The sequence below is a fragment of the Euprymna scolopes genome, chromosome 44, assembly GCF_053919585.1.
Source record: "Euprymna scolopes isolate OS-2025 chromosome 44, ASM5391958v1, whole genome shotgun sequence".
Taxonomy (NCBI): Eukaryota; Metazoa; Mollusca; class Cephalopoda; order Sepiida; family Sepiolidae; genus Euprymna; species Euprymna scolopes.
This window is the reverse complement of record NC_136525.1, coordinates 3,272,363-3,294,425: the sequence shown is the minus strand read 5'-3', so window position 1 is coordinate 3,294,425 and position 22,063 is coordinate 3,272,363. Positions and strand designations below refer to the sequence as shown.

General features: G+C 36.1%; 1 protein-coding gene across 1 annotated transcript in view; it reads right to left on the bottom strand.

Moving 5' to 3' along the window:
• Positions 1-10,330: 10,330 nt before the first annotated feature.
• LOC145268652 (metal-response element-binding transcription factor 2-like) overlaps positions 10,331-22,063 on the bottom strand; it is a 122,755-nt gene continuing 111,022 nt past the window's right edge. Inside the window, exons 14-15 of the mRNA XM_080124137.1 lie at positions 18,802-18,868; positions 10,331-11,606 (exon numbers count right to left, since the gene is read on the bottom strand). Of these exons, the coding sequence (XP_079980263.1) occupies positions 11,049-11,606; positions 18,802-18,868 (625 nt within the window). The 3' untranslated portion in view covers positions 10,331-11,048. The remainder of the gene's footprint in view (positions 11,607-18,801; positions 18,869-22,063) is intronic.

The following is a 22,063-nucleotide window of genomic DNA, read 5'->3' as shown; positions in this document are numbered from 1 at the left end:
TACTGACATGCAGAAGTTCAAGTGTGATGTGAACAGACATCTTGCTGCTCATCTCCCTTCATAATACTTATGTCGCCGACCCCCCCCCCCCCACTCACTTCAAAGTGGCACTCTGCTTTGTTTGGGGTGAAAATTGAATTTAAAAAAAAAAATTTTTTAATTTTTTTTTTTTTTTTTTTTGCATGAAAAAAAAAAAAAACTATTAAAATGCATTTTGTTCCTGTATCAGCATTTTTGCAATAAAAACACGTCACAACTTCCTTTTCGTTCCCCGTTTTCTTTGTTTTATCCAAATTCCCCTTAAATGCAAAAGATTCTGGTAAAAACATTGTCTGAAGAAAGATGCAAAAAAAAAAAAAAAAAAAAGTACTTACAAGCAAAAGTGTAGTGTAATTATTTCAAAAACGAAATATTTTAGGATGCAAAAAAGTCATTAGTTTTAATATTTTTTTGCATGAACAACTATTAAAATGCATTTCGTTTATATATATATATATATATATATTAAATGTGCGTGTGTGTATATAAGATAGGCTAAACTGCAGTATGAGCTTAAAATGTTGAGTGCAGAAGATTTGCATAGAAATTGCTCCATTGGTTTCCGATAGTTGCAGAAGTATGTGAAAAACGTTATTTGATTAAATTAAACAAAAACATTTTTAAAGTTAAAGTAAAAACGTTTTATGACGCCTTTCTAACCTCAACTTCCTTGCAAGAGATGCGTGCAGGAAAAGATGTCAATGTCTACATACATTGTTGAAAAATAGTTTTAATTTTTTTTTTTTTTTTTTTTTAAATTAAGCATTCCTTATATATTTCAAATTAAGAGAAAACTCAGAAAAAAACAAATGACGCTCCCTTGTGAGTGCACAGTGAACGAGGTATAAAAAAAAAATGTTCAGTACCCCCCCCCTTCCATTTAGTCCCAGGTGATGTCAAATTCTGGTGAAAATGAATAAATGGTGCAGTTATAGGCCTTAACATATGTACCTATTTACTATGCCTCCCCACGGGACAGAGTTAGACACCAGGGTCGTTTTTTAACGGAGAAAAAGTACAAAAATAAAAATTGTCTCAGTCGTGAAGGATTTCTCCTCCACCGAAAGAGAACAAGAAAATGAAGTGCAGCATCTGAAGAACAGATGGTGTTTATTTGCTCCCCCACCGAGCAAATTAGGCACAAGGCCGATTTTTAATGTGAGGAGTGAAGGGAGGGGGAAGGGAAAAAGGGGACCAGCTCCCGAGAGGTGGGAAATGGGAGCTGGTTAATGGTCAGGCATGTGGGGTTGCCCCCACATCTGGTCTTTGCTAGTCATAGCTTGCAGCATCTGAAGAACAGATACTACACTTTGATCTTGACCAAAAGCCCCAGAAAGTATATGTATACCTTAACATACGTAAACTTGAGTTCTGCACCATGCAAAAAAAAGATAAAAGATTGGCCAAATGTTGTAACCTATAGAATGTTATTTGTCCTTTTTTGTTGAATGTGTCTCTTCCTTCGTCTGGCACGAGACTAAGATGTTTGTTTTTGTCTCTTATTTGTCATTATAAGTGAACATACAAAGTTTTCCAAGGGCTTCCACAGGCAAAATTGATAAAAAAAAATAACATTAAAGATTATCAATTTTCATATTCAAACTTTTAGTATGTCTTCACATTTTTATTTTTATTTTTTATATAAATCTCACCTATCTATTTAATTGTATGTCTGCCTAAAACTTGATAGAGGTGACCGATTTTCACAATATCGGTATTATTTTGAAGCTCGACCCTTCAGACGACAAACATCAAAACATTGGCTAAAAAACATTACTTCCTTCATCCTTAACTGGGCACTTTTCTACGAGGGGAGCTCTTTTTTTTTTTCGCCAATATTTTCAAAAGTCATCCCCTCTTTTCGATTGACTAGCCTTAATTTAAACCTTCCTCGCTTCCAGTTTGGCGATGGGTTCAACAGCAGAAGTCACTTTTTTTTTTTTTTTCTCCCTTAACGTTCTTTTCCTCCTTCGCTGTACGGGTTCGAGCCGGCCTGCCTACTACAACCTTTTTTTCTCAACACACACCTCCAAACACCCGGGCTAGTTTCCATTAAAATCCAATTAATGTTATGCATATATAATTGAGAAGAGCAGTTTCAAGCAGTTTTGTTATTGGGAATAATTGTGTGCAAAATTCCAACACGGACATTAAACGGAGCACTGCTTGTCTCTATAGACGCACGACTATCCATATCCATGAAATTCTTTATTTGGCCAATCAACTCTAGTGTTCTGACTTCCTAACTCCTCATCATCCTCCAGACTCCTTGCCTTCCTTGAATCTCTTATGCCACTCAAAAACTGAGATGCAATTCATGCAAGATGGTCCAAAAGCAGTCTGAAGTATTCCATACACTTGTGGAATTTTTTTCCAAGTTGAAAACAAATTCAGATTGCATTTTTTGAAGTTCACCAGCTGTGACAATCAAGCTTTAGTAGGGTGTATTCCAATTCCTGCTGTAGCTGTTCGTTTTGCCAAAACGGAAATGTCATGTACTTAGTTCCTAGACCTAAACACTACAAAAAAAAAATTTATGAAGTATTTTTTTGTTAAAACAAGTGAAGCATGCTTGGTCCCGTGAGTGCAGTGAATGAGGTATATGAAAAAAAAAAAAAAAAAATTAAATAAAGTCTAGCATCTCCTCCTATTTAGCCCCAAGAGTCCACAGGGGATGTCAAATCCTGATGAAAATTAACAAACTTTTTTAGGCCTTAACATATGTAAATTTGAGTTCTGCACCATGTAAAAAAAAAAAAAAAAAAAAAAAAAAAAAATTCCATCATTTGCCCCCACCCCCATTTAGCCCCAAAAGTCCAAGACCTTAACATATTTTGAGTTCAGCACCATGCAAAACTGCTAAATAGACATACAAAGAAAATTTTGGACAAACATGGTAAAATAGTCCCAAAAATGGAGTGTTTTTATAAGCCCTAAAAGAGCCCCTGGGGTACACACAAGAGTTATCGCAAACAAAATTATATAGAAATCAGTTACTTTTCAGAAAGTTTTATAAAAATCCAAGGCATCATTTTTTCAATTTTTTTTAATAAGCACAAAAATATCAATTTTAACCAGAAAGGCACAGATAGTGGAACAACCAGTCTTCCCGGAAAATCCGTTCTGTTACATTTTTACTCATATCATGTTTAATGTTTGTGCAAAATTTCAAAACATTCCAAGGCGTAGTTATTGAGAAAAGTACGAACAAACAAGGGTGAATTGTCTGAGTACAAAAAAAAAAAAAAAAAAAAAAAAAAATTAATGGCAAAATGTCTCGTCTGCCATTTTCTGCTTATGTTAAAGCCAGGGAACATAATTCAAACAATGCTATAGTTAGAAGTCGTTTACTGATCTGATTTTATTAAAAAAAAAAAAAAAAAAAAAAAATACTGGAATTTGCATGAATACAGCCATTTTCTAACCTAACAAGCACTTTTTTTTTTTTTCCCCCCCGCAATTATAGTCAGTATTGTATTTCCCTTTGTCTGCGTGGCATTACAGGTTGGTTTATGGCAAGTTAGACTGTGTAGTTTGAGAGACAAGATATAACTTTCTTTTTAATAATAATACCGTAATACGTACATACATGTGTCACGGTTTTCAGATTATAAATTATTCAGTCTATTTATTAAAAAGCAGGCTAGAAGGTGATATCTAGGGCTGTGACAACAGCATATTCTTTTCATTGTTTTGACTCTTTAGTATATATCCGTTAATATGTTATGTTTTTATATAGACTGATGTGATTCTGGGTTGATTAACTGTGTCCGATGTATACTCGAGAATGAAAAGAATATGCTGTTGTCACAGCCCTGGTGATAACATACTATGAACCTTAAATTAGCGTATCTATGTTTAATTTTTTTAGTATATTAGCACCTTCTATCCTCCTTTTTAATAAATAAACAGGATCACTGAAAATGCTGTGTGTATAAAATAAAAACAATTTTGAGCTGTATGTGAAATTAAAACATACCTTCTTGGTCTTCTGGCTAGGATCCAAGGGTAGTATCTGTTCTGTTTAACTATAGTATAATGATATCACGGGGTGTCTGTTCACACCGGACGTCCATACAATGAAAACATGTCACAGACTCCTATAAGGATATTGGAGACAAACTAATAACCAGATATATTCTGACACTACATTAACCAGATTACTTAGATAAATAATTTTAGTTTTAACAAAATGGCTGCAATAATATCGCAGGGTCTCCATTCAGGCTGAGTATCCACAGAATGCCCGGCAGCACAACATATTACATATGAAAGATACTGCCGTGGAATTTCCACATGTCCCATTGGTTTTGTTTATTTCTTTAAAAAGAGTCAGTTGAGGTCAGTTAAAATTCTGATAAGTACGGGAGACAATTTTTTTTTTGTCTGTAAAAAAAAAAAAAATAAAAATAATCCGGTGAATGTTGTGTGGAAGGCCGACTGACACCCTAGATTAACAGGTGAGACCAACGTTTGGTGATGAGTCAATATTAAATGGAGAATGAAGTGCCTGGGGAAATTATTAATATGCAGCGTTGTGGAACGGGAAACTAATCACGCCCAATAACGAGAGAATGTGTAGACATTGGTTAAAACATTTACGTAAACACCCACCGTCCTGGGGATAAAAAGGTGTGCGGAGCGCTTTTAAACACGATTTTCACAGTGCTCGTAGGGATTCGTTTACTTTTCTTATACAAAATTTCATTTACCATTTTGTTTGCTAAATATAAGCATACAGGGTGGAACGATAGAATTGTCGCCAGAGAAAAGACAACATGATTCCATTTCCATTTGATGAAAACCATTTTTTTTTTCTGTTGCAGACCATCTACTAGTTGGCCAGTTGTGTACCAATCCCAAGAGCGATAGGAGCCTTCTATCATGTCTGAAAGTGACACAATGTTCAACAAACAAGATCAGAGATGCGCCGTTGTACAACTCCTGCTCTCTACTAATCTAAGTTATGACAACAGGACCATTGCCAGCACCCTCAAAATGCATCGCCAGATGGTGACACATAACAAGAACATTTCCAAGGTGATGAAAAGTTTCCGGCCACGGTTATGATCTTTAGTGTGGTTTCAAGTGAGGACCACATGCCACCTCACATTTTCAAAGTCAACACCAAAGTGCACCTGGATGTGCTGAAGAGTGTGGTGATCCTCGGGTGCAATCGAGCCTGGCTTCAGGAGTACTACGACTTTGTACCCTTCTCTCACTGCCTCCTCCTCCTCCTCCTCTGACCTGAACCCATTGGATTACTTTGTTTGGTCATACGTCGAGAACATGACCAACATGACTTCCTAACCTGATCGCCACCATCTACCAACGCTTGTGGAAAAAGCATGCTCCCAGTTCCAGACCCTTATCGAGGCAGTGATTGAGACTGAAGAAGGCTACATTGAATAAATGTCAGCTCTACTATATATACTGAAGTTACCCGAATTGATTTTTTTTTTTTCGATTAAAGTTTTAAAATAAAGCTGTAGTGTTGTTTTCTTTCGGGCGACAACTTTATCGTTCCAACCTGTAATAGATTGAACTCCTCATTGTTTATCTTTTGGCAAATTGGAACACAATCGACATTTATTTTCAGTGTAAGCCTTCTTTCATCGGAGCAGAGGATTTGAGAAGAAAGCTGTCTCTTGACGTTTGACAGAGGCGTGAGCGACCCTTGAACTCAACTGGAGGTGAATTCTGAACCGAACATTTTTTACCCCATATTTATGACCTATTTGAGCCTTACGAACTTGAAAGGCAGATTTTGTTCAGATTTTTTTTTTTTTTTTGTGAACTATTTGAGTTCTGGGGGCTTGTCAATCACATCAGTCATACAAATTCTTTAACTGTTGCATCCGACCTCTGACAACCTATCAGTGTGTCTGTTTCATTTTTTCTCAGAAACTACTGGACTGATCTAGCAGACAACTTGCATGAACATTTGTTATGATAAGGTGCAGCAAACTATGTATCATGGTATCCATTACGGATTAGTCAGCAAATACCATATGGCTAAAAGTCCCAAGTAATTTTCAGTTGGATTTTCAGTGTCGTCTATACTGAGGATTGAAACTTCAACCTCCAGAAGAGTGTAACAAACAACTTAATTTTAACAAGTGTTTTAGCTACAGGTCCTTGCAGAAGGACCCGGGGTGTTTGAATAAAATATATGATAATTGCTCTCGTTTACGAATTACAAGATGCTTCTCCAACCACCGATATCCATGACGAATAACACACAACCTGAGAACTCTTCCTTTAAACTTCTCGGTTTAACTGGAACAAATACATCGAGGACACTGCAAAGAATGTGGGCTCCCTCTATCGTGCTAGAAGACTACCAGGGCTCTACATTGCGAGTGAAACAGTCTCATTTGCAAGTGATTTTTCAAAGTGGCGACTAGAAATAATGAAACGCTCATCTTTTGGCGATTGTATTTCTTTCACTGACACTCTTACAAAGCTCACTACTGAGTGAAAAATATCTTTTCAACTTTTTTTTTTAATAAAGTTAAATTATTTAAACAATAAAAGTTTAATAGAACAATATATTATTTTTTAACGAAGGCTGTTATATGTTGTATATTTAGAATTACACTTATTTAAAAAAAAGTACAGAAAAAACTTTATGTGCATAATCGTCACAGGACGAAGATGTCATTGGCTAGTAAACGAAAATATTTAGTTGTCAAAAATCAACTAAAGATAAATTTGTCCGTAGAGCCCTGACTACTCACACCTGAGAGTATCCTGTATCTCTACAAGGTCACTATTCAATCATACATGGAGTATTGTTGCAACATCTGGGCTGGTGTATCCATCACTAATCCCCCTCCCCCTCATGGTCCAAAAAGGAGTCTTTTTTTTTTTTTTTTTTTTTTTTTTTTATTACATTTTCACCCCAAACAAGGCAAATTGCCACTTTGGTGTAGGGGGCTACTATCAGGGGCAACACTACTGGGGTACTATGTAGGGATTTGGGCAGCAAGGTGTCGGTTCACGTTACACTTGAACTTCTGCACGTCAGTACTGTTGGGGAAGCAGGGACCTGGAATGGAATTCCAGAGTCTAGCGGTTCTGGGGAAGAAACTATTGGAGTAAAAAGATCTTTTACATCTAGGGATCTCTACAGTGTGGGGGTGGGATTTAGCAGCCTGTCGGGTTTGTCGAGGGTGCTCACGTCGTGGGGGCACAAGTGATTGCAGTTCGTCAGAGCATTCACCACTAAAATACTTGTAGAAAAGGCAGAGGGATGCAACATTTCGTCGATGGGACAGAGGCTGAAGCTTAGATGCCAGTTCAGGGCCTATCAGGTTTGCGACTCTCTTTTGAACCTTGTCAAAGAGCGAGAGACTAGTAGCAGATGCACCAGCCCAGATGTGGCAGCAATACTCCATACATGGGCGGATGGTGGCCTTATAGAGGTACAGGATACTTTCGGGTGTTAGTAGTTTTCTAGCACGGTAGAGAGAGCCCACCTTTCTTGCAGCGGCCCTGGCAATGCCTTCAATGTAATTGTTCCAACTCATGTTTCCTGTGAACGTTGTGGTAGAGTCGTTGGCCATTGCTATGGGTGGTAGAGAGGGTTTCACTCTAATCAGTCCCACTTTGTCAACTAAGCTCCAGCCCCTGTCCCATCACAGCAATGTTTCATCTCTGTGCCTGTTACACAAATATTTTAATGGAATATGCTCTAATAAACTTGTTGCACTTATGCTCTCTCGATGTACATATCCTCGACAAACCCACTTAGCAACAAAATCACACCCCTTCACTCTTGAGATCCCTAAATGCCAAAAAGCTTTCTACTCTAATAGTTTCTTCTCTTTGCTTTTTCTGACTTGGTAATATGCCTTGTTAGGGCCAAACGCAAGTAAAAAAAAATAAATTTTTTTTTGAATAAATAAAATAATCTATAATATAAATCTCACCTGTCTGTTTAAATGTATGTTTGTATGTCTCGCAAAAACTTTTCACGAGATCGGTATCATTTTTAAGCTCGACCCTTCGGACGACAAATATCAAAAAAATTGGTTGAATACATCAATTCCTTCACTCTCAACATACACTTCCGGGCACCCAGGCTAGTAATCTATATATACATAAAAAGCAAACTGTGTATGTGTGTGCATTATTTTTGTGTATGTCCGGCAAAGGGTGTGAGTTGGGGTACTCTTTCTTAGAACCTTTTATATGCTACCTAGATTATAATATCTACGATTTACGAAAGGAGGTGGTGTGTATCTTTTATTTGAGCGACTTTTACACGCTATTTTCGCAGTATTTCTTAGTCTCCGTGCGTTTCCGTATATAAGCGAAACTGAACCCGTAGCAAAATGAGCCCACCTGGCACTCGTGCTCGGGATATCCAAAACACAACAAGGTTTGATCAATGCGGGGGAAAACCCCTTATATCAGACAATTGCTATTCATTTGGACCCTCTCCTTTTTATGGGGAGCTGGTTTTCCCCAAAATCTTGGCAGAGAAACAAGCAACATACACAGAAACTGGCTTGCAGCCAAAGTTAAGTGTGTTTCATTCCCCTACTATGGCGTGATGTTTGACCTCATTAAATTCACACACCTGTCACTTAACTTTTTCTCAGTTCTCTGCCCGCATAGCGTGGTGGTAATTTATCAGCCTATTAACCTCAAGGGTTCAGGTTCGAGCCTGCCTACCTACCAGAACTTTTTTTTTTTTTTTTTTTACACCTCCAAACACCCAGGCAATGCCAGGTACCCCCGCTAATAAATAAATAAAGGGTTCCGTTTGTAAAATATGTGCAGATTTCCAAGTTCAATAAGATACGCCTGAAGGTCGGAGGTTACATCGGCTGAAACGGTGTGCAAACAACACTCAAGATGAATAAAAAATCCAAATAATACGAAAACTTCTACATTCCTACTTCAGTTACGTTGTACGTTTAAAAAAAAAAAAAATGGCCAAATAAAATTTGTCAAGGCTAAACTGCTCCAAAAAGGGCTAAATTTGAAAATTTTGGTTTTAAAAAGGCTCATTTGACAACCTTGGACAAGAATAGGAGTGACCTGCTCTGATGTAGCATCGCTTTCTACTATCATTATAATTTATGATCATTGTTGTTATGGTGTGAGAAAGGAACTCACAATTCCGATGTGTAGCATTTCTTCACAAAAAAAGGGATCATTTGAAAGAAACCGGGCTAAAAAAGGAAAAAAAAAAAAAAGTCTACAAAGAGGTGTTGGACCGAAAGAGAATTAAAGATTGCCTCTTACAATGTGATTTTATTATTTGTATTGAACTATGTAGCACAATATTACTTTCTGAGTATTTATTAATATTTATTGATTTGAGTCAGGTCTATATTCAAATAAATGAGCACTATTTTCATAGAAATGTTAAAAAAAATGCACTTTTGTATTCTTTGTCTTGAAAACGAATTTGTTTGTTTTTTATCCAGAAAAATATCAGCTTTATAAAAACATTTGTTGATTAAATATATTTCTCATTTTGTGGAATTTCCACGGGTCCTGCCAGTTCTTAAATATTGGGGTAAAACTAAATAATTACAATATCTATTTTTACAAATGCCTCCTCACGGGACAGTTAGACACCAGGGTCGTTTTTTAACGTGGAGAAAGGAACAAAAATTAAAAATTGTCTCAGTCGTGAAGGATTTCTCCTCAACTGAGAGAAAACAAGAAATTGAAGTGTAGTATCCAGAAGGCCAAGAAAAAGGATAAAGAGAATTGATCGAGCCCTGTATGAAATTGATTTCGCCGAGTTGTAAACCAGATCTATTACGTTCTTTTTAAAGTAAAAATAAGGCAAACGGACTTTATCGAATGAATCGTCCTAAATAGTCAACACATACTGGTTGGATTAAATGCGGTTAAAAAAAGCGTTAGGACAATGTAAAATGGAAAAGCGATTTTAATAAAATGTGAATTGATGTAAAAATAAAATGTCATTTCCAACCAAATTTATTCAAATTTTTTTTACTGATGGATGGATAGAATAATACAGCTTTCATTTATTTAGTTTTAGTGCACATATATATATATATATATATATATATATATATATATGGGGGAAAAGATAGATGGTAAGGAGAAAAAAGAGCTGGTGAGGAGAGAAAGGGGAAGATAAAAAAAGAGAGGAAGATGGAGATTAACATATACATATATATATATGTTAAAGAGAGAAGATGCTAAAGAAAGAGTGGTAATGGGAGGAGAGAAGGGGAAGAGAAAGATGGGAGGAGAGAAGGGGAAGAGAAAGATGGGAGGAGAGAAGGGGAAGAGAAAGATGGGAGGAGAGAAGGGGAAGAGAAAGATGGGAGGAGAGAAGGGGAAGAGAAAGATGGGAGGAGAGAAGGGGAAGAGAAAGATGGGAGGAGAGAAGGGGAAGAGAAAGATGGGAGGAGAGAAGGGGAAGAGAAAGATGGGAGGAGAGAAGGGGAAGAGAAAGATGGGAGGAGAGAAGGGGAAGAGAAAGATGGGAGGAGAGAAGGGGAAGAGAAAGATGGGAGGAGAGAAGGGGAAGAGAAAGATGGGAGGAGAGAAGGGGAAGAGAAAGATGGGAGGAGAGAAGGGGAAGAGAAAGATGGGAGGAGAGAAGGGGAAGAGACAGAAAAGGGAGAGAGAGAAAGAGTGAGATGGCAGGGGAAGAGAGAAGAAGATACAGGTAGAGAGAAGAGAATTTTTTCTTTGTTTTTTTTTAAACAAAAAAAAACTTTGATTTTTTTTTTGTTTTTAAATACTATGTTTAAAAACAAAAAAAAAAAAATTACACCCCCACCCCACCCACGTCCATATAGTTGTAAACGTTCATATAATATTTCCAACATTTTGTAGTCAGCATGTTTATTTCATTTCGTACCTGTATATATGTCTATATATGGTGTACATATTTTACTCGGGCCGATACAATCGCAGAGCATTTAAAAAAATAGGTATGATACAACGTTTGTCATACGGAGGGAATAACAAGGAAAAAGAGGTTATTATGGTCACATTATATATCCTTACGAGAGCGTACCTTCCCACTGCACAAGGTACTGGATATGGCCCTCGGGTATGTGCCGACGGGCCAAGACATGAAACATCTCCCGCTTTGAAAGCCGATTGACCACACCGAGGTATTCGTTGTTGATCGCCGAGTTCAGTTGTTTGTCCATTGTGGCTGGATCACAGTTCGTACTGGACAGCGGAGTAACACCCGTGTCAATTTTATTAACTGTACCCAGTTTTGTGGCCGCCATCGTCATCACAGGAGGTGGAGGTTCAAACTTGACACTTCCTGCCTTTCTGCGTCCCTTCTGTTTGGGCGGAGACTTCAGCTGTCGGTCGAGGGCTTTCAGCTCCTCTGGCAAATGTTTGTTCGGATCGAAGCCGTTTTGGTACAAAGTGAGGACATTTTCTTTAAGTTTTTTCTTTTCAGATTCAAGTTTCTGTTCGAGGTCGGTTTTGAAAGGGTGGTTGAGTCCCTCGAAGTTTGGAAGAGGCGGGATGATTGAATCCAGGTTACAGTATGTGATTCTGTTCCTTTGGCCGTAGGCACGCTTCGTTCCATTCACAGCTCTCTAGAGGACAAACATAGGAAAAAAAAACAAATTAATACGAAATAAAGAATTTCCGTTTGAATCAAAAAAAAAACAAATTAATACTGAACGAAATAAAGAATTTCCGTTTGAATCAAAAGAAAAAACAAATTAATACTGAACGAAATAAAGAATTTCCGTTTGAATCAAAAAAAAAACAAATTAATACTGAACGAAATAAAGAATTTCCGTTTGAATCAAAAAAAAAACAAATTAATACTGAACGAAATAAAGAATTTCCATTTGAATCAAAAAAAAAAAATTAATACTGAACGAAATAAAGAATTTCCGTTTGAATCGTGTGCAATTATCAACTAATATATTCAATACTGGCCAGTCGTAAAATAGATTTTAACTCATTTGTATTTATTATTGCAGAGCCATCTCTCTATTGAATATTATATTTATATATACATAGATTTTGTTGATTTTTTAAACGATATTACGGTTAGCATCTCCACCTTGGAGATCGGGTGTTTTTTTTTTTATTTGGACATAAACAAATAATATTCTATTTTATTTACTAGCGGTAGGGGGGGAGGGGGGTACCCGGCATTGCCCGGTTGTTTGGAGGTGTGTGTGGTCGGATAGGGTTGGGGGTTTAATCAAAACATAAACGAAGTAAAAAAAAAAAAAAAAACTAACGTAAGGCAAACGAACGATGTTAAACGTAAAAATGAGAAAAACAAAAAAGCAAACAGAAAAACAAACGGTAAAAATTTTTTTTTAAATCTGAAAAATCTCCCCCCCCCCAAAAAAAGAACGTGAAAAATGGCTTCGGGGGGTACCCGGCGTTGCCCGGGTGTTTTTGGGTGTGTGAGGTCGGCGGAGGTTTGGGGTGTGGTGCTAATGAAAACCTAAAACATAAAAACGAACGTTAAAAAATTTGAAAAACACGTGAAAAATGGCTTATATAACCCTGCTTCAATATTAAAATTTAAAAAAAAAAAAAAAATCGGAAAAAAAAAAAAAAAAAATCGGAAAAAAAAAAACAAAAATGACATCTCACGCCACGACTCGAACCCAAAACGTTTAGATAATGAGGCCGCGCTCTAAACTGAGCCAAGACAACATCACCGAAATTGTATCACTTTTTCAAATATTTAAAGTAAATCAGGTTACGATGTCGTATGACGCATGCGTAGAAGCGAATTCGTCATGAGAGGAGGGTTTTTGCCAAAAAAAGTTTTGTTGATATAAAAGGTTTTAAGTTTCTTGTAAAAATATTTTAAGTTTCTTGAAAAGTTGATCTTTTGAAGCAAGATGCTTTAGGTTTTCCGAAAAATTGTTTTAGTTGTAAGAGATTTGTTTTTCTAAACTGAATTTTACTTGTTTACTTTATAGGAGTTTGAATACATTTGTTTCTTTTAAATAGTTTATGATTTGTTGGGGTTCCACTTCTTGGAACACTTTTCTAATGTTCGTTGTTTTAAAATATTTCTTCCGAGTGTGTGTTTTTTACATTCCGTCAGTAGATGTTTAATTGTTAGTTGTTGGCTGCAGAGTGTGCAATTTGGGGTTTCGTCCACTTTCATTAGGTAGGAATGAGTTAATTTTGTCTGTCTAATTCGTATTCGGTTTAGTACAATTTCTTCTCTTCTTCCTTTAAAATTTTTTGTTTTTCGTTTTTAATTATTGGTTGGTGTTCGTGCAATTTGTTTGCAGTGCATTTGTTCCATTCCTCTTGCCACATGTTTTCTATATATTCGTTGATTTTTCTTTTTAGGTCTGTGTGTGTGGTATTATAATTTTTTTTCGGTTATTTCGTTGTATTCTTGTATAAGTTTCTGTGATAAAAGGGTGTTTAGATTTTTCTTCAAGGGCCATGATACAGGATAGGGAGTCCTGTATGTATTATGAATTTTTGTTCGTTGATGTTTTTGAGAGCTATTTTGATGGCCTGCAGTTCGGCTGTATATATTGAAGCCCCGTTGGGCAGTCGTATTTGATATTGATTTTGTCCATCTGTGCATGCTGCACTTGTTCCATTTATAGTTTTAGACCCATCGGTGTATATTTCTATGTATTCTGCATATTTTTCTCTTAGTTCTCCGAAGTTGTTTCTGTTTGTTATATTATTTGTAATGTTTTTCTTGTAAGCAGTAAGTGTTAGGTCGGTTTTTGGTTTGTGTAATGTCCATGGTGGTCTGTCGTTTATTTTTTGATTAATTATATTGGCAGATAGTACACTACCCTGTGGTACCCCTGTTTCTTGTGTGTATTGATCTGATGTTATATTTCCTAAACATACTTTAAATGTTCCGTGGAATAGGAATTCTTGGATAAATTTTGCTAGGCTTCCTCTGATTCCCATATTATGAATATCTTTCAAGATTACGTACCTTCACGTGGTGCCATACGCTTTTTCGATATCAAAAAAGATTGAGACCACATGATGGTTTCTTAATAGACCGTTACGAATATATGTTTCTAGTTTTTTTCCAGTTATTTTTCTTATTCCCATGTTTTTTTTGATGGCGTGTTGTTCAGTTTGGAAATTGAGTTTTGCCAGGTTTCTTTTTTGCTTTTTTATAATATAGCGCGCTTTTGCTCGTGCTTGTAGGTATTTTTGAAGGTTGGATTTTGTAGGATGTTGTTTGAAGTGTTTTAGCATTTTTTTCCTCTTGGTTATTGCTTCTTTACATTCTTTTGTGAACCATGGCGTTGATTTTGGGTGTGGTTTAGTAGAAGATTTTGGGGTTGTCTTGATTGCTATTTCGTTTAGCATATTGGTGAAAGCTAACATAGGATCTGGTTTGTTAACTATTTCTTGGTTAATTAAGTTTGTACAAAGTTTGCTAAATTCAGTCCAGTTAGCTTTATAGACTTGCCATTTTGGTTTTGTTTCTTCTGTTGCAGGTTCTTGGGTTTTGAGAAAAATTGGGAAGTGATCGTTGCCGCACTGGTCGTTATGTACCTCCCATTGGAAGTCCATAAATATTATGGGGGAGCATAGTGTTAGGTCAATAGCTGATGTCATTCTTGTGCCTGGGTGAAGGTATGTGTGTGTTTTGTCGTTAAATATAGCTATTTCAGGTGATTCCAGTAATGATTCAATGATTTTCCCAGTTTGGTTAATATTCTCACATCCCCACATTTTGTTATGGGCGTTGAAGTCCCCCATTAATATAAAAAGTGTGGGGAGTTGTGTTATCAGATCTTCAATTTCGGTTTTATTTAGTTTATGTTCAGGTGGAATGTAGATTGAACAAATAGTTGTTGATCGGTGGAGTATAGCTTTAATTGCTATTGTTTGCATCTGCAGTTCCACTGTATGATGTTTGTATTCATTTGCATAAATAAGTTGTTTTTTTTTTATCTGTTTGGTTTTTTGTTTAGGTTTTTATATCTAGTATTCTATTGATTTGTTGTGTTTTGAGTGGTTTTTGTTTTGTGTTTACTTGAACAGCTTGGTTCCTCAGTCTCCATTTTCTCCTCCTGGTCAGTGCTGTTTTTCAATCAATTCAAATTTATTTTCGTTCAATATTATTTCTGTTTTGTTTATTTTGGTTTTTGGAAAGAGGATTTAGTGTTTTCCCGTTCTGTTTCCAGCTTTCCAGATATCGTGTTTTTATCTTCTGCTTTTGTCCTTGTTCGTGATTTGGATCTTTCACAATTTATTTGTGGTTTTTGTTGTTCGGGTTCTTTTTTGTTCTTTGCAACTTGTTTTAGATCATTTGACTGAGTTTTCAAAGATACTGATATTTGTTTCTTGTTTTCGTTTTCGTTAGTTTTTAAAGTTTCAATTAGATTTTTGAGTTCGGAGATTAGTTTAAGTAGGTCTTGGTAGTGGGTTTGGTTTGTTTGGTTTGAAATTTTTGTGATGTCTGCGTAAGTGTTTATTTTTACTTGAGAGCTTGCTATTTTCCTTGCTTCAGGAAAGGATACGTTTTGTTTGTATTTTATTTCGGCTATTTCTTTTTCTTTTTTGAAGATTTTGCATATTTTAGAGTATGCTGGGTGTTTTTCTTAGCAATTTGGGCATTTTGTTTCGTTTGGGCATTCACTTTCAGTGTGGTTAGGTTCTTTTAAGCCACATTTTCCACATATTTTCTGTCCTTTGCAGGTTTCTCTGCTATGTCCATATTTATGACACTTGAAACATCTCAGAGGAGCTGGTATATATTGTTCTACTTTTTCTATTGAATATCCGGTTTTTATTTCTTTGGGAATTTTTGGTGTATTGAAAGTTAGTACGTAGGTTTTTGTAGGTATGGTTTGACCATTCCTTTTTATGTTTATTCGAACATGATCGATTACTCCCTGTTTTCTTAGGACATTTTCTATTTCTTCTGCTGTAGCCAAGGTTAATTCATGGCTTTTTATAACACCTTTTGATGTGTTTCATCTTTCATGGGCAAAACTTTTGCATTTATAGATATGGAATTTTTCCATCTCTAATATGTTTTTTGCGTCTTTATAGTTGTCAACTGTGACAAGCAGATTGTCATTTTTCATCTTTTTTGCTGTTTTGAGACAGAATTTTTTCAATTAAGAATGGAGACAGATCGCTGATCTTTTGTCCTTTTAATGAATCTTGGGTATTTTTCTTTATCAATTATTTCATAGTTATATTCTTGCCCACTATCTGAGCTGGTTACATCAGAGTGGGTTCTTTTCGATTTTGTTTTATTTTTTTGGTTTCTGGGCTTTTTGTTTGGGTTTATTATATCTATGGAAGTTTGTTTAGATTTTCATCTCTCTTGCTCCCCACCCTCCTCGGAGCCCGAAATTGGGAGATATTAGGGGGGAAACCCATTCGCCCTTTCATCCCAGGGATACAAAAAAGATATACTCAATTGATTGAGTTTGTTCCATCATTTCCTGTTTCCTCCTTTAGTTTCTTCTTTCCCAGTTTGATAGAAACATTGGTTAGGGAGCAGTTGTGTGGTTTTGTCTCATCAATTGATTGACCCTTGCCATCGCCTTCTAAAACTTACTTGGTTTATCTATGTTTGTAGTAATAAGATGTTGTATTATCTTTAGATTAAATTTGTTTATTTTTTTTTAAATGTTATAATTGACATTTTCGGTGTATGTGTTAGGGCTGGACATGACTAGCCGATTGATCGGATCGGGCCTCTCCAACCGCCCGTCTAGCCTAGTACAAGGCCAAAGTGGAGTGTTGTAACTGATACCTTTATTTTCCCTAGGCATCAGTTGCTCAGCCACCAGGATCCTTTTCCTAGGCATCATGGGTTGTCACCCACGGCCAACAGGTAGCCCCATTGAGGGACTTTTACCCTTTGTAAGGGGCAATCGGCATATTCTAATGCCCCACCAACAAGGCCTTGTTTTGGGTTGAAATGAAATTAAAAAGTTGGATCCATTTCCAAGTAACCTACATTTAAAATTTAAAGTGTTTAGACCCAAATTGGCGGTCAGATTGTTGAACTTGGACTTCTTGAAAGCCAAATTTCTAGCCAAAAGCCGATTAAAAAGATTTTCCCAAATCTCCATACCCCTTTTGTCAAATCTCGAGTCTCTAGACTGAAAATTGACAGAATTATTTGGTAGGGAAATGTACACACACACAGAGTTTCACTTTATATATAACTTTAATACTTAAAACAATTCTATCACTAATTTCCATTAAAAAGTTAGAGCTAATTATTAAAACAAACTTTCTTTAACGCAATATGCAAATGAGATAACATCTTGAATGTTGATTCTTTTTGAACGGAAAATATATATTGACATCATGTAGAAATAAAAGTACGTTTTCAGTATTAAAATCTATTTGTGAAACAGTATACCTTTTGTATATATTAAGTAAATTTGAAATTGGTACATTTATGCAGCATTTTTTCGTTCAAGCAAACATTAAATGCACTGGAGATACTTTGCTTTATTATTTCTTTTAATTATTTTTTTTAGATTTTCCGTATAATCTTTTTCATATCAAAATCAAACATATTAATGAAGGTAACACAATTGTCACTTTCACGAGCGCTTTTGATTCGTCCACGAATTATCTTCAGGTGTTGAGGAAGTAAAAGTGAGAAGGAGTCGAAAATGGAAATTAAAAAGTGGAAAGTCAAATATACATTAAACTGCGTTAGGTGATGGCAGGTTAAAATATATATAGGTCGATTAAAAAGTAGTAAAAATCAGCAAGTTTGTGGGTAATATTGGCAAAGTCCGTCCATCACGCGCTACGCAAGACATTTTAACACCTTGGTGTGCTTCTCGAATGTAATATTTATTCATAGTTGGGTGAGAAGTTCTAATATATGACGCTTCAAGAATTTTTTTTTTTTTTTTTTTTAAAGATTATTTTCACGTCGTATAATTATTGTGTTGTCGACGAGGATTTTTCTAAAATTCGAGGGGGGACAGTTGTGTTCTTTTATTAAATGTTGATATATCGCGCTAGTTTTGTTTAAATGCATGGTAATTCACCGGGACTATATATATAAATATATATATATATAAAATAAATTCCACAGCCAAACAACGTCGCAGCCCAAAAGAGCCATGACAGTCAACGAACCGGAAGTTCAACCAAACTCGAGTTTCGCCCTCATTTGGGCTCATCAGTTAGACACATCCGAACTCAGGATTGTGTCTAACTGATGAGCCCAAATGAGGGTGAAACTCGAGTCTGGTTGAACTTCCGGTTCGTTGACTGTCATGGTTCTTGTGGGCTGCAACATTGTTTGGCTGTGGAATTTATTATATACAATCTCTCACATTCTGAAAATCATACATATATATATATATATATATGTATATATATATATATATATATATAAAATGAAAATTACAACTGAATTTACCAAAATGATCCAAGATGGTAAAATTAAAGTAAATTATAAATATTAAAGAATTAATATTTATAAAATTATCTCAGCCAGATATAAAAGCTCGATAAAACCAAATAGGAAATAGAGCTTATATGAGCAAACAGTTAATAAAATATATAAAATATATATATATATATATGACATTATTCTAATCATATAAGCAAATATGCATGTCTAAGCAAAGAATGTTTAAATCACGTAAACCAGAGTTTCTTAAAAAAAAAAATTTAAATGTCCAGCACATGCTAGCATGTAAAAACAGATCTTAAATCGATGATGATGATGATGACGACGACGATGACGATGCGGCAGAAACAGAGACATTTTACTTGTTAAATCTTCCATTTAAAAAAAAAAAAAAAAGTACAAACCTTTTTACTTTTGAGCAGGGAATCTTCCATCTCTATAGCCTTTCTCTTTAATCGGATTGGTGACTGGCTGCAATTATATGATTGAAGACAAGACGTCAAAAAAAAAAAAAAAAAAAAACTGCTTTTCAAGCGTAAAAATTTCAGAATACATTGTGATATCCTACATTCCTCTCTTCCTTTACTTTTCACAACCATTCACGTTTTATTTGCGCACCCTTCTTCCCACCCTCTAAAGAACGTAAGGAATCTTTTTTTTCTTTTTTTTTTTTACATAGACGTCACCACTTATCAAGGCCGATAGGCCACTCAAGGATAAAGGTTAAAGAGTGTAGAGTAGTCAAAAGGACAATATAGTAATCGATAGTAATGGAAGTTCGGTAAATTTGTTAACTTAAGTGGAACGACTCATCAGAAACTTGTTCACGTTGGACTTGAAGACAACCATATTATAGAAAGCTGGAAAGCAGGAAAACGGAAGACAATTCCACAGGCGTGCAGTTCTCAGAAAGAAGCTTTGATCATGGAATCTATGTTTAGGTTTAGGTACAGATAAAGATTGGGGAAAATTATTGATAATGTTTTCAGCTAGTCTAGTGTTTCTTGTGAAAGTTTGGCGAGCGGGGACCATAGATTGAAGCTCAGTTGAACACTTTCCATGAAAATAACGATAAAGTAGAGACAAACTCGCAACATCTCTTCTGTGAGATAGAGGTTGTAGCGAAGAGAAAAGGACATCTCCCACCAGGCCACGAAGTCTATTTTGAACCCTATCAAGGCAGGACAAGTCTTTTCTATCATTCACATTTATTAGCATATATGAAACGATATTTGTGCCATGGACCATTTTTAGCTGTTTCCATTCTTGGCAAACACTGCATAAGACAAGCTAAATGTTAAGCATTTCGGATTCTATCTCTTTTTTTTTTTTTTTTAATCACACACATTAGTGGCCTGGCAAGGCCACAGGGAAGACAACCAAAGCAGCAAAACTAAAGCTGCCTGCCAGGACAATATATATACAAATGTAGGTAAATTTGGGTATATTTTTGGGGTTTTTTTTCACCAATTGTCATCAAAATTAAAACCATAGAATAGTATTATAATCTTCAAAAGGCCTGCAAATTTTTATATAGTTTCGTCCCATAGAACCAAAGATATGAGCATTTCAATATGACTACGAGTATATATATATTTCAAACGGGTTTAAAATCGGGCTTTATATAGCCGTAATAAAATTTTGTACCCCGCAAAAAATATTTAAATATAAATACAAGGGGCATGCAATAAGTAATGCCCCTGACCCACTTCCAGTTATCTGCTGAAATTTTGCATGTGCAATGATTTATATCTCTACGGGTTATGTGGCAAATTACAGCTCTGAACTAATTGTGGTTTCTGTTTTACAAGTGTCTGAACTGAGTCAGGTGTGAAATGGAGCCTGTTGAATGTCTAGCAGTGATCCGGGTTTTTGTATTTGAAATGACGCACACAACAGGAGACTTTTGATGAAATGAAAGAAACTTATGGTGATAATGTCCCATCATATGACCTTGTAAAACGCTAGCATCGTAAATTCAAACATGGCAGGAAGTCTATGGAAACAGCTCCCAGATCTGGTCGCCTCTCTTCTGCCATTGATGAGGCATCTGTCTGTCAAGTTGAGGTTGCCATTTTGGAAGATCGGCACATTACTATTTGCCAAATAGCACAAGATGTCAAGATTAGTACAGGGTCTGTGGAAACTATCATTCATAACCATTTGCATATGCATAAGGTGTCTGCCAGATGGATTCCCAGGTTGCTAACACCATTCCAGAAGCGAGAATGCGTCGAGTGCTCAAGGATGAATTTAGAGATGTGCCAAGAAGATGAGTCAAAGTTTTTCAAAAGACTGATTGCACAGGATGAAGCCTGGGTCCATCACTATGATCCAGAGACCAAAGCCCAGTCAATGCAGTGGAATTACTTGGACTCACCACCTCCAAAGAAGGAAAGGGTGCAGTCCTCCATTGGCAAGATCATGCTCACAGTCTTCTGGGACCAGGACAGAGTAGTGATGACAGATTTCCTGGCAAAGGTACCACAATTATAGGAGCCTATTATGCTTTACTTTTGAGGAAATTAAGGGAAACTATCAAAATCAAGAGGCGAGGCAAGATCAGCAAAGGTACCCTCCTCCTGCAGGACAATGCTCCGTCCACAACTCACATGTCGCCAGATCAGAAGCACGAGCATGTGGTTATGAAATCCTTCTCCATCCTCCCTACTATCCTGACCTTGTACCCTATGACTTTCACCTCTTCCCAGCCATCAAGTTGTTTTTGAAAAGATGATGCCGCCTTGATTTCTGAAGTCACGTCGTGGTTGAAGGACCAACCTGGGGTGTTCTACAAAAACGGTCTCCAGAGCTGCATCAAACGATGGGAGAAATGCATAACTCTGGGTGGTTCCTGTGTAGAGAAAGACTGATAACTGTGCCAAGTTTTGTTGCTCTACTGCTATGGGAAGTGGGTCAGGGGCATTACTTATTGCTCGCCCCTTGTGTGTGTGTGTGTATGTATATATATATATATATATATATATATATATATATACTAGCAAAAGTACCCGTCATTGACTGGGTTCAAAAACAGCCTACAGAAAATGGACTCTGATTTTTTAAAGTGTGATAGGTTATGAAAAGGAAGGGTTGTAAAGAGATAGCTTCGAATTTGGGGGTATCAAAACCAAAGCAAAATATGATGAAAGTAAAAATAAAATAGATAAACCTCATAATTTATTATATCATATCTGTTCACACTGAAACACTTAGCACAATATTCTGTGGATCTATATTAAAAAACCTTGTTAAACTTTGTGACATATTTCCATTCTATGGAGGTCAGGCGCGAACGAACACCCCATAATTTTATTATACCATATTTCTTCAAACTGAAACATAATTATCAAAGTATACTTACGCGGATAGATATGAAAAGTCTTTATTAAAGTTTGTGCCTATTTCCATTCTATGTAGACCAGGCACGAATGCAGACCCCACAATTTTATTATACCATCCCTATTTAAGTTAAAACATACTTATCAAAGTATTATTATGTACATCTATATCAAATACACTTGTAAACGTTTCTTTTTAATTTGTAAATTTTTTATTTCCATACTTTGTGGACCAGGCACGTACGCAGAACCCACAATTTTAATGAAGCATCATTATGCCAGATCAAACATACCCATTTCTGTGTCTCGATACATCTATCATTAT